Source organism: Panthera onca, chromosome A1, assembly GCF_046562875.1.
Source record: "Panthera onca isolate mPanOnc1 chromosome A1, mPanOnc1 haplotype 2, whole genome shotgun sequence".
NCBI lineage: Eukaryota > Metazoa > Chordata > Mammalia > Carnivora > Felidae > Panthera > Panthera onca.
The window spans coordinates 28,945,088-28,957,825 of NC_138339.1; the positions used below are offsets into that span (position 1 = coordinate 28,945,088).

At 36.0% G+C, this 12,738-nt stretch overlaps 1 protein-coding gene across 3 annotated transcripts in view; it reads right to left on the reverse strand.

Moving 5' to 3' along the window:
* NADK2 (NAD kinase 2, mitochondrial) overlaps positions 1–12,738 on the reverse strand; it is a 48,802-nt gene continuing 36,064 nt past the window's right edge. For all 3 annotated transcript variants that reach the window (XM_060634496.3, XM_060634497.3, XM_078444956.2), the window contains 4 exons: positions 7,223–7,278; positions 7,045–7,098; positions 4,376–4,499; positions 1–2,064 (listed from right to left, as the gene is read on the reverse strand). In XM_060634496.3, coding sequence (XP_060490479.1) covers positions 1,929–2,064; positions 4,376–4,499; positions 7,045–7,098; positions 7,223–7,278 — 370 coding nt within the window. In that variant the 3' untranslated portion in view covers positions 1–1,928. The remainder of the gene's footprint in view (positions 2,065–4,375; positions 4,500–7,044; positions 7,099–7,222; positions 7,279–12,738) is intronic.

Below are 12,738 nucleotides of genomic sequence, written 5' to 3' on the forward strand. Positions count from 1 at the left end.
CCAGTTTGATTATGTTTATTCACATAGTTGCCATTAAAAGGTTAACTCATTCATAAACACGTTTCTTCTATTGCAATATCCTTTGCCTCTTATCTCTTAAATAAATCCCCAACACCTAGCAGAAATGTTAGTTATACTGCAAATGCAGCACATTAACTATTTTTTAAACCTTTAAAATATGGCTTATGAACAATTTTACAGAGCAGATTGCCTATTACTATGTAACATTAACAGATCTATGGTACCATTTTGGATAGAGTTGGCATTTTTGTCAAGAAGGTATTTTAAACTTCTTAGAGGAATTTTTATGGTGTGGAATTTCACTTCTTCATAAAATGTTATCTTCAGTACATTTTTAAATCAAGCCAGAAACTAGATCCAGCTCTGGGAAAACACTAATTTTCATTGTACACATCATGTAAACACTGCTTTGAACGTCTATGCAGATAAACTTCAAAAAGAAAAACAGATTCTTGTTCTGGATATACATCAAAACCTAGATTACCTTTGTACAGTAACATTTATTTAAAAATTTGACAAGAATATATTAAATGTTGGCAAAAGTAATAGCACTCAATTCGATTATACATCCTAGCTCTCACAGAATTTGAGCCCACTTGTCTCAAGTTCTATCAGGACAGTCTGTTTCACTGATCAACTGAGATCCAGCATCTGACACAGTACATGGCACAAGGTATGTGTTCAATAAATATTTCAATGTTGAACTTTTTAGCAGCAAGTGAAAAAAAACAGATACAACTTTGAATAAATGACATCAGATTACCAGTTGTCTCATGACACAGCAATAGGTGCTTTTTGTGAAAATTCTAGGATTACTTGTAAGTAGATCAATAATTAGATAATTTCCTCTCAAACTAAAGGAAATCTCATAGTGGAGGGAGGGCAAGAGAAGCCATAACATTTTATCTCCCAAAGCTAATGTGTAAAAACATGGAATATGAGCTAGTGAAAATTACCATGATATTAAAAGCAAGGCAATTCCAACTGTGTTTTGCATATTTATTAAAGAATCCATTTTCTGACAAACCTCATAATACTGGATGAAAATATTTTTAAAAGGTTTTACCAAACTCCTAATAGAATACGTCTAATCAGTTCATTCTTATAGTCTCTGATTCCATGTTAGAGTTTTAAATATGGAAGGAATCTATTAAGACTCAAAACCATTTAAAAAAAAAAGTCTCTTCCCTCAAATAGCTATTGGATAATTAATACATTTGCAACAGTATCATGATTTTGTCCAGATATATGTATTTCACCCAGAACTGTCAAAATTAACCTGAAAATCAATTAAATGAAAACATCGATAATTTCAAAAATGATTTGAACTTCTTAAATCAATAGACCATAACAGTATTGTCCTCTGAAATTAGAAAATTCTAAGCACATATAAAAAACACATTTACCTACTTCAGTTAGGTCAATGTCAGGATTTATCAAAAATTCTCCATCAAAATTTTTTAAAAATCTTGATTTTTAGGTACTATAAAAAATATACCCTAATTAAATGATATATGTTGGTCTGACCAATTCCACAAAGTTAGGAAAGAGAAGGGAAAAAAAAATCTTGTACAGTGAAATTTCAAATCTTAAACATTTAATCCTTTATTTGAGCTTACCTCTCTAAATTTAAAAATGTATCAGTATTCTTTGATACCAACTATAAGCAATGTAGAAGTATAAATTCTGATAAGTTTAGTCCATCCATTCTCTAACACAGTGAACATCTTTTTTATCCAAATCCAAAAGAAGAATAATGCAAATCTCACTTCCTTGGTCACCTTTGGAGCTCAGGGCCAACCAGTCTCAACAATAACCAAAATATGTAGCTTTATGATTGGTAGTCTGTTTCTGCAGTGAACATATTTTCCCAGTAATCAAAATCTGTCATCTGAGGAAATTTTTCATTACTCTAGAATCACAGTTCGAAGCTCATCTTCTTTATTGATCATCATCGAGGCAATTGCTCCATCATTAAACTCAAAAGAAGTACCTCCATCCACAACCATGCAGGCATCCCAACAACGAGATCGAACACATACCCTACGCAGAAAAAACATCTCATTAATATAAAGTTTTCTTAACTTTAAATTATGATTTCTTTAAAACTTTAAAATTATGATTTCTTTAATTTTCATTGAAACTGGCAGATCATTCAGCCTTGATTTTAAAAATCAAGTTGTTCTTTGGTTTGAGAGAGTAACTGTATGTTATCAAAATCTCAAAATTAAGATATTCAGGATAGCTCCATTCACCCAAACATTTTTAAGAGAACAAGTTCAGACTTGATGGAACTCACAGGCTTTTTTCATATGACAAAATGTTGAGTTATTACTATTTTAAGTACTAATATTGAGAATGTAACTATTTTCATGGATAATTTTGACTTAAGAACAAATGAAGAGGCACAAATGAACAGCTCAGTGAACACACCTGTGCAGCTTTCATCACCCAAATGAGGAATCAAATGTTCCCCAGCTCCCCAGAAGCTCCCTCACTGCTCTCCTCCAGTCTCTACCCTTGGGCCATCCTTCCCACACATGCTCACTACCCTAATTTCAGTCACCATAGTGGTAATAGCTCTTAAACTTTATATAAATGGAAGAACACATAGGTTTGCTTTGTGTCTAGCTTCTTTTGCTTGACAGTTTGCTTGTGGGGGCACCCAGGTGGCTCAGTCAGTTAAGGGCCAGCTTTGGCTCAGATCATGATCTCATGGTTCATGAGTTCGAGCCCCATGTGGGGCTCTGTGCTGACAGCTCAGAGCCTGTTTCAGATTCTGTGTCTCTCTCTCTCTCTTTCTGCCCTTCCCCTGCTCATACTCTCTCTCTCTCAAAAATAAACAAAAAAGTATGCTTGTGAAATTCATCCATGGTTATTACATATAGTAGTATTGTGTTGTGTTCATTTTCAATGCTATATGAAAACATTTCCGTTGTGTGACAATACCAAAATTTACGTACCTCCTCTATTCATAGACATCTGGGTTTTTACTACTGGAAGTAGTGCTACTACAAATATTCTTAAGCATGTCTTTTGTTGCAGACGTTTGTGTGTATACATTTCTGTTGGATATATACCTAAGAGCAAATTTGCTGGGTCAGTGTGTGTGCTTTATTCAGCTTTGGTAGGTAACTGCCAAACACTATGCCAAACTAGTCCTAAAAATACTGCATGTAAGTTGCAGTTACTCCCACCTTACCAACAACTAGCACCTTAGCTATTCTGGTGGGTGTGTATGGTATCATATTATATAGTTTCAATTTGCATTCCCCACATGAATAATAAGGTCAAGGATGTTTTTCATTCACTTAGCCATTTGGATACCCTCTTCTGTGAAAGGCCTGTCCAGGACTTTGGCAATTTTTCTACTGAGTTGCCTTTTTCTTAATAGAGTTGTAGGAATCTCTACAATATTCTGGATAGAAGTCCATTGTTGCATATCTATCACTCTGTGGCTTGCCTTTTTTTTTTTTTTTTTCCCTTAATGGTGTCTCCATTAAGAAAAGTACTTAATTCTGAATAGTTCAATTTCTCCATCTTTTGTTAATATTGTCCAACTGCCAAAGTCATGAAGCTTATTCTGTTTATATGAGCAAAATTTAAATGTCTTTGTAATTTAACCTAAATTGAGTACATAGATTTGTCGATTAATCAAAATTAACTTTCAAATGAGTGAAAGGAATTTGTTTTTCCTAGAAAAAATAACCATATTTCAAAAAAGAAAATATGCACACTATATAAGTAGCAATTCATAATTAAACTGTTCTTTGCTTGCCATGAGACAAATGACATTTTTTCATAGTTTTGTTTAGAAAATTGGGCAACCTTTATAAAATAAATTATAAGGTTTTTTGATATCTTCCCTTCAAACAAAAATCAAATTCAGTAAATGCGAGGAAGGGGGAGGTCACTTTTAGGAAAAAGCTGAAAGAAATGAGTCCTACTCTAAAAGTTTACGGCTTTACAAGTTAGGTTTTATATGAATATTTGTCCTTTTTTTTTTTATCCAATAGCATATTAAAAAAAAAGTTGCTTTCCAGTTTCTTTTAAAGTGATAATTTGATCTTATTCTGTCTTAATATATGAAAACAACAAATCCATATCACCCAGTTAGATAATTATGCCCCTTCTATTTACTTATAGTTTCTCTAAAATGGCACAAGTTGGGAAAGGAAATATTTCCTCCAGGGTATATATAGCATGATGCCTCACTAGTTCCAAAATCCCTACTTTTCCTACTAGATTAAGTGTGAATGAGTGAATTTCATCATACTGAATACTTTAAAACCAAAACCCGTTTATAATTACAAGAGATGGAAGCATAGTCACAGGCTGGCCTTTGGAAGCTTACTTTGACGTGAAGCAGCGCTGACGACTGCTGGAGAAAACTCTGTTTGCTATTGGTTCTCGAATACTGAAAAGTATTTTTGGTTCTTCTGGACTATAGAGCAGTGATTCGTTATATTCATTTGTTACTATAAAGGAAAAAAAAGTATTAGCACATTCAAAGAAAGACAGTCACTTCTGAGAAGTGCAAAATGAAAAATGGATGCTATGCTGTCCCCAATTTAAATGCAACTATGTTTCAAAGGTCTGTTTGGCAGAAACTTTCTTGGAACTCACAACACATTCCATTAAAAGAACAAAAAACTTTATAAAATGAGGATTAGGTTTCAAGATAAGGCCACCAAAGCCCCTGACACATCAGCTGGAGACATACTGGGGAGTGGGCTACAAAACCAGTAATTAAACAAAAGCAGAGGAACCAACTTGGGGCATTCAAAAACAGAACCTGAGTTGCCATTGTCCCTTGCCAAGTTCCCTTCCAAAACACCATGTCAAAGTGTCCATAAATATTAAGTTAATTCTCTTGATTAAAAATGCAGTCTCAAAAAATTACAGGTAATACGCTTTCTCTAATGAAACTCTCATTACACAAGACATTTTTAGAAATCTTTGGGACCTGCTTTCTAACCAAGAGGCACATGACAGTTGGTAGGCAAAACATAAATTGGTCAAAAACAATTAATTATACAAGGAAATCAGGCTTGAAAGAATGTATAGTTGAACACCACATGAAAACATTATAAGACTGTCAGACAATCCACCTGATTTACCAAAATTTTGTTTAGATTATTTGGCTCCTTGAAAAAAATCTAATTTACTCTCAAAAATTTGCTCCTCTGGGAACACACACACTCAAAATGTGCTAGCTACAGGGCTGTCTGGCTGGGTCCAGTGGGTAGAGTATGTAACTCTTGATTTCAGGATCGTGAGTTCGAGCCCCACTTTGGGCATAGAGATCACTTAAAAAAAAAAAAAGTGCTAGCTCTGAAGGTAGTTCCAGAAATGTAACAGTGACTGCACTACTGGCATTCACCATTGTTTCTGAGGACAGTCAAATCTTCAAAGGAATAACATTCATTCAGTAAAGTGGAAAAATCACTGTATTTTATGTATACCCTTAAATTAATTTACATACCCGATATAAATTTCAGTTGTTTTATATACGTTTTAAGTTAAATTATTTTTTGAAGTTTTTTATTTTGAGAGACAGTGAGCGAGCATGAGCAGGGGAGGGGCAGAGACAAAATCCCAAGCAGGCTCTGCACTCTCAGCACAAGCCCAATGCAAGGCTCGAACTCATAAACTATGAGATAATGACCTGAGCTGAAATCAAGAGTCGGATGTTTAACCCACTGAGCCACCCAGGCACCCCTTTAAGTTAAATTATATAATGAATCAACTACTGTAAATGCCTAATTTAACTCTAACACAGATTTAAAGCTAATGCTAGCTCATAAGCTGTGATCAAAATAATCGTTTTGGTCTCAAATTGAGAGAGGGAGAAAGTCCGTTTTAGACAGTTGAAAGGGACTTCAGAGATTTAGTCCTGTTTTCAAACTATTAAAGGCCAACCATGTCCCCCAGTAAAGTAAGTCTTATGTGGAAATCTAAAATACACACATAAATGAACTGGCACTATTCAAATACTTTATTGTGTATTGCTAAATTATTTAAAAGGCAACCAAAAAGAGTGAGACTATTTTGATAACTCTTAAATTCAAGTGTCTGTGTTTATGGATGCCAGCTGCAGTCTTACATTTGCCAATATCCACTTTGTGTATTTGGTTTTGGTTGTATATGTTGAACACCCTTACATAGATAAGGAGATGCACTATGAACAAGTTTGGATTTTTTAATAATCTTGAAAACTTAGGATACTCTTCAATTAAACAGAGACAACAAGAGAATCTTTAGTTTGAAGTCTGTACAAAAATGATTCTGGTACAGGAGAGGGGATTTTAGTGAGTTAATTTCATAAGCAAATCAAAGGAATGTGTTTTTCCAATTTAAGAATTTAAATATTTAGAACAGAAAAACTTGAAGAATAAATTTGAAGAACCCCCTTAGGTATTACCAATCTATCTCTACTTCATCCTTTTATAGTTCAAGAAGTAGAAGAATGGAACCACAGTCTTGCTCATATTTCCAGTGAGTGACTGGTTGGTCTGGGATTAGAGCCCAGGCCTTCAAGTTCCCTGATCAGTAGTAGTCTTTCCCAACAGTGCTGGTTCTCTCAAAGGAACCCTGAAGTAACCGGGCAGGAATAGAAAGGAGAAAATTAAAAAGAAGATTTTAGTGAATGTGAAGATAAGCATTCACAGCTCAGTGAACTCCTTTTCATTCAGAGGATATTAATGGCACACGGAGTTTAGGTAAACATTTCCCATTTGCCAGATCTGTATTTTTCTATATTTTCCTATCCCCCAGAATATGTATGTAGTTAAGAGTTTTGGCACAGAGGTTATATTTCATAGTTCACAAAAATCTAATATAAAGTCCAGCTCTAAGCTTTTTATTGTTTAAATATACGTAAAGGTATTATATCAAGGGCCCGTTTGAGTCAAAAAAGTACAACGCTTTGCTAATTAGACAAGTATACTTCATAATAACATCCTAAAGACTGATACAGAACTTGAATGAAATTGTTAGTAATTATGATCATTAGTCACTGACCTTTCTCTACCAATTCTCTGTTCAATGGAAGACTTAAGTTTCCTTGTCGTTTTGCTATTGAAAAAGGAAAGGGTGGAATATCTTGATTAAATAATGTCATAATAGCTAACATACAATAAAATATATACATTATATAGTACATTATAATTGTAACATAAATAGCTATTCTGGTACTCACCAATATTTAAAACATCTTCCACAGCCTGGGTCGCAACCCTGTTAATATTGAATGACCTAGAAAGAAACACCATGTAAGTTCTTTGTTCTCATTCTAAAAACACACTTTAAATTAAAAAGGAATTATCTACTTAATATACAGAGAACTCTTAGAAATTATCAAGAAGAAGCAACCAAAATATGATAGCTACTTCACCCACTTTTAAAAAGTGGGCAAAGTAAACGGTTTATAGGCTTATATGAAAAAGCGTTCAATCTTACTCCTACTTAAGGACACATAAATTAAAAACTGATAATGTATGAAAGGTATATGAAAGACATTCTCATTCATACATGATGGCATTATGGAAGTTGCAGTTGGAAGGCAATTCTTCACTATTAAAATTTTAAATGAACATATTACTCATCCTAATTTATCCTAAAAGACACTTCTATCTATAGTACACAAAAGACATGTACAAGGATATTTACTGAAGCATTGTTTATAATAGCAAAACAACTCATATCTGTAGGAAGCTGGTTAAATATGTTACTATGTAGAGATTAAAAAGCATAAAATAGAACTGTATGTGCTGATAGAAACAAGTTTAAAAAAAACAACAGGCATATATATATAGGTTGTGCCTGGAGATTAGTACTAGATATATGAAATGAAAGACTAGCTTTTCATTTTAAACCCTTTTGTACTATAACATTCTTTCATGTTTATTTATTTATTTTGAGAGAGAAAGAGCATGAGCAGGAGAGGGGCAGACAGAGAAGGAGAGGGAGAATCCCAAGCAGAGTCCAATGTGGGACTTGAACCCACAAACTGCAAGATCATAACCTGAGCAGAAATCAGACACACTTAACCTACCGAGCCACCCAGGTGTCCCTGTACTATAACCTATTTTTAACTTGTAAATATTTCTTTAAATTATAAAATAGAAAAGATGGGAAACCCTTTACCAGTGTGATGCTTTGCTTAAACACTTAAGAACAAATGTTAACACAAACACGAATCACCTAAAAGTAGCTCTGCCCTTGGGTCTACAAAGAAGGTTAAGGAAAGGTTTTTGGGTTTTGGGTTTTTGGGTTTGAGAATTGCTACAGAATTCTCACATGGCCTCAGTAGATAATCTCAATGAACAGCAGCATAATGACCCAAACAACTCTATAAACATAATTCAGTGGCTCTTAACCTTTCTGAGGAGGGGAAGTAATAGATAACTCTTGCATACACTTCCAACCCTATGCCCTTCACGTTTTGAGAAATGTGATAACATTTAGGGCATTCTCTTAAAAATGCAGGTAACAAGTTTTATATTAAAAATTTGGGGTCATTCACACACCAAATCCCTATGCTAAAAAAATCCCAAATCTGGCCCTTGCCTATTCTATTTTTCACCATATTCTATTTTTCACCAGTAAGTGTCCTGACTTTTTTACTGTTCAGCGTGAAGTTCGCAATACATATCTCATCATAATTAGTGTCTGCATAATTACATACACACTGCAAGGCATTTGCGGCACTACCTGGCTCATGGCAAGAACTCAACACCGAATGAAAGTATCAAATGAAAGAGATATGCGTGAATTATATTCTAATTGACATTATTAGAAGATACGGTTTCAGAATTTTATTTTAAATTAAAAGTCACATACAATGAGCCATGTTTATTAGGGTTCCACTGAATTAAATACTGAAGATTTAATTTTTCTTTAAGTTTTTTTTTATTTTGAGAGCGAGCACATGAGCCCGCGAGGAGCAGAGAGGTAGAGAGCAAATCCTAAGCAGGCACCGTGAGGCTTGAAACCACAAACCGTGAGATCATGACTTGAGCCGAATTCGATAGTCAGACACTCAACCAACTGGGCCACCCAGGTGACCCTTGAAGACTTAATTTAAGAGAACAAAAGTCTTCTATGATTTGATCAAATATTCCTAGAATTATGATTTATTAGGGATATCATAAGCCAACCCAAACTAAGTCCTCTGAATTGGGGTTAAGACGAATTTCCTATGGTTGTAACCTGGATCTCAGCCAATTCACTCTCCCTTTAGGAGTGGTTTATATTCTACATCAAAGACAAACTGTATGCTTAAACAGGTATTAGCTAACACATGATGCCTTTATTCTTAGGTCTACAACCTTTACCATTCTAAGAGTTTCCATTTGAAATCAAATAAAACTTCCACTAAAGACAATCAAATTGAAGACAAATTGAATCTCGTCTCTTCTTTAGCTAGTAAAGCTTTCTCTCTTCACTTAAGAACACTTACCCTTAATTAAGTCAGCTAAAACAGAATGTATAAAGGAAGGGAACTGGGAAAAGTCTTTGAAAAAAACACACAGAAATATATGTGATTGCACTCAGTAGTACTTCTCCCAGTGAATGTAGCAAATCGTGTTCCATGCTGGGAAGAGGACTGAGATGACAATGGGACAAATCAGAGACAACCTGCTATGCAACATAACCCCTACATCCTATATCCTGTGGAGGAATTTTGGGAAGTGCAAAATGGGAGAGCTAATCCCCAAACCCTTCGTGTGTGTGTGTGTGTGTGTGTGTGTGTGTGTGTGTGTGTGTACTTACATGCATACATGCATAGTTAGACTATCTTTTCCATCCTTTCTTGCCATAAATCCATGTGACTGAGTTCTAGCTACAGGAATGAGAGTAGATGTCATAGACAACATATCTAAGACTGTCTCATAAGCCTGCCACAGGTGACCCTCCATGCTTTTCTTCCTTCTGTGGCTTCATTTAAATGAGTAGAGTGACTTCAAGAGCTATGTTTAAAAGATGGTTGAGGCAGATGATGCAAAGAGCCTGGATACCTGGAGTCACCACTTTGAGACCCACCTCCCAATTGGGAACACCCACTTGGACTTTATAAGAACAAGAAATAAACTTCTATTGTGTTAAGTCACTGAGTGGGTGTTTATCAGTTATAACAACTATCTTATCCAAAGTCATACATTTCCATATTTTATAGTCAAAGCAAGGAGAGGGTCACATAGGAAAACTTTTATCTCCTAGTATCAAGAATTAAAAGAAGAGTAAAAGTTGGCACAGGAACAGACACTCAGATCAATGGAACATAACAGAATCCAGAAATGGACCCACAAACGTATGGCCAACTCATCTTTGACAAAGCAGGAAAGAATATCCAATGGAATAAAGACAGTCTCTTCAGCAAGTGGTGCTGGGAAAACTGGACAGCGACATGCAGAAGAATGAACCTGGACCACTTTCTTACACCATACACAAAAATAAAATGGATGAAAGACCTCAGTGTAAGACAGGAAGCCATCAAAATCCTCGAGGAGAAAGCAGGCAAAAACCTCTTTGATCTTGCCCACAGCAACTTCTTACTCAACACATCTCCAGAGGCAAGGGAAACAAAGACAAAAATGAACTATCGGGACCTCATCAAAATAAAAAGCTTCTGCACAGTGAAGGAAACAATCAGCAAAACTAAAAGGCAACCGACAGAATGGGAGAAGACATTTGCAAATGACGACCAGATAAAGGGTTAGTATCCAAAATCTATAAAGAACTTATCAAACTCAACACCCAAAAAACACATAATCCAGCGAAGAAACAGGCAAAAGACATGAATAGACACTTCTCCAAGGAAGACATCCAGATGGCCAACCGACAAGTGAAAAAATGCGCAACATCACTCATCATCAGGGAAATACAAATCAAAACCACAATGAGATACCACCTTACACCTGTCAGAATGGCTAACATTAACAACTCAGGCAACAACAGATGTTGGCGAGGATGCAGAGAAAGAGGATCTCTTTTGCATTGTTGGTGGCAATGCAAGCTGGTGTAGCCACTCTGGAAAACAGTATGGAGGTTCCTCAAAAAACTAAAAATAGAACTACCCTATGACCCAGCAATTGCACTACTAGGCATTTATCCATGGGACACAGGTGTGCTGTTTCGAAGGGACACATGCACCCCCATGTTTATAGCAGCACTATCTACAATAGCCAAGGTATAGAAAGAGCCCAAATGGCCATCGATGGATGAATGGATAAAGAAGATGTGGTATATATATACAACAGAGTATTACTCGGCAATCAAAAGGAATGAAATCTTGCCATTTGCAACTACGTGGATGGAACTGGAGGGTATTATGCTAAGTGAAATTAGAGAAGGACAAAAATCATATGACTCCACTCATATGAGGACTTTAAGAGACAAAACAGATGAACATAAGGGAAGGGAAACAAAAAGAATATAAAAACAGGGAGGGGGACAAGACAGAAGAGACTCATAAATATGGAGAACAAACAGGGTTGCTGGAGGGGTTGTGGGAGGGGGAATGGGCTAAATGGGTATGGGGCATTAAGGAATCTACTCCTGAAATCTTTGTTTCACTATATGCTAATTTGGATTTAAATTTTAAAAAATAAAAAATAAATTAAAAAAAAAAAGAAGAGTAAAAGAAATAAGCTATTCTATTCCTTTCTTTCCAGTGATTCCTAAGGTCTACAGAATTTAAAGTCTGTCTCCACCATTTATTAGCCATATGGCTTTGGGAAACTTCTGAGACTTTGCTACTCTATTAACGAAAATAAAATCACGTATTTCCAGGGGCACCTGGGTGGCTCAGTCAGTTAAACGTCATGATCTCATGGTTCATGAGTTTGAGCCCCACATCAGTGCAGAGCCTTCCTGGGATTCCCTCTCTTCCTCTCTCTCTGCCCCTTCCCCTAATCGCACACATGCTCTCTCTCAAAATAAATTAATAAACTTTAAAAAATAATCACCTACTTCCAGAGTATTTTTGAAAATTTAACATATTTAGCTCAAAGAAAGTGCTTAGAAATGGTAGTTCAAGGGGCATCTGGATGGTTCAGTCAGTTAAGCATCTGACTTGGTTTAGGTTCAGGTCATGATCTCATGGTTTTGTGGATTTAAGCCCCGCATCGGGCTCTGCAGTGACAGCATGAAGTCTGCTTGGGATTCTCTGTCTCCCTGTCTCTCTGCCCCTCCCGCACTTGTGCTGTCTCAGTGTCTCTCAAAATAAATAAACTTTAAAAAGGGGGTGGGCACCAGGGTGGCTCAGTTGGTTAAGCATCTGACTTCAGCTCAGGTCATGATTTCATGGTTCGTTGGCTGGAGCCCCACATCAGGCTCTGTATTCTGTGTCTCCCTCTCTCTCTCTGCCCCTCCCCTGCTCACACTCTCTCAAAAATAAATAAACGTTAAAAAAAATTTTTTTAATGGTAGTTTGATACAAGTTATTAATGTATGGAAATGTATAGCTTTCCTCAGTCCTTCTGGCCCCTAGGCTTCTCTTCTCTCCCTCCATTTTCTGAAGAGAAAAAGGACAGAAGATGAATGGGAAAACGCAATCACAGGCAAAGAACAATCAGCAATGGGAGGGAGTAAGGTAGAACATTAGAAGCAAGCAAGCTACATAGGCTGAAGAGAGAAGAGGCTGAGTAATCAAGGTGGCAGGGATAGGATATAGTTAGTGACAGAGTTCTAGACATCAGACTTTATTAAGCA